Consider the following 826-nt stretch of genomic DNA (forward strand, 5'->3'; position numbering starts at 1 on the left):
CGGCCTGCGCGTCTGGCCGCGGGCGGCGGGGGGCGGCGGGGGGTCGGGGACCAGGGCCCGGCAGGAGGAGTAGCCGTAGACGTCCTTGCTGCGCAGGATGTGCGGGGAGAACTGGTGCTTGAGGCTGCAGAGGAAGCTCCAGAGCTCCGCGTCCGAGCTCATGAACTCCGTGCTGCGGGGCATGAACAGCTTGAAGGCGTCGCCCAGTGCCTTGGTGCTGTCGGCCAGCGACAGTTGCGACCGCGAGTACACCACCTTCTCCTCCCGCGCCTCCAGCTCGGCCCCTCCTCCGGCCCTAAAGCCGCCGCCCCGGGCAGCCGGGGCCGGGGCCGCCGGGGGCCGGCGCCGCCGCCTCTTCACGCTGCGCCGCATCGGAGGCCGCTCGGGGCCGCCCGCGCTCGCCGGCTCTCGCCGCCGCCGCCCCCGCCCGCGTCAAGCTCCGCGGCGGCGGCCGCTGCTGGCGCCTCCGGGCCGGCGCGTCTCTCGCTACTTTTCTCGCCTCGGCCGCCGCCCCTCCCCCTCCGAGGGCGGAAGACGCGGGTGAATATCCTGCCGCCCGGTACAAGATGGCGGCCGGCGCCCACCCCTGGGCTTTGTCATTGGACGGCGCCTGGCCCCCTGGTTTCTTTCTTCTCCTCTCTAGCCTCCTTTCGCCCTCTGCCTTTCTTTAAATGTGCCCGCCTCGGGCCCCTCCCACCACAGCCCCGACTCCACCCATTGGGTGCTCTCAGAAGAGGGGCGGGGACTAATGGGGGAGAGGCCAGTTCCTGGAAGATGGTGCTGGGGTGGGTGGTGGTGGTGGCCCTTGAACGCCAGTCAACAGTTG

At 71.8% G+C, this 826-nt stretch overlaps 1 protein-coding gene across 1 annotated transcript; it reads right to left on the reverse strand.

Moving 5' to 3' along the window:
- Positions 1 to 3: 3 nt before the first annotated feature.
- LOC110574258 (coiled-coil domain-containing protein 71L) lies at positions 4 to 372 on the reverse strand (the record flags this gene model as incomplete). The annotated part of the gene is made up of 1 exon (XM_044912296.1): positions 4 to 372. A coding segment is annotated over exon 1 (369 nt), but the record flags the coding sequence as incomplete, so codon positions are not given.
- Between the last annotated feature and the right edge of the window lie 454 nt (positions 373 to 826).

This window comes from Neomonachus schauinslandi, unplaced genomic scaffold (genome assembly GCF_002201575.2).
Source record: "Neomonachus schauinslandi unplaced genomic scaffold, ASM220157v2 HiC_scaffold_994, whole genome shotgun sequence".
NCBI classification, from domain to species: Eukaryota; Metazoa; Chordata; class Mammalia; order Carnivora; family Phocidae; genus Neomonachus; species Neomonachus schauinslandi.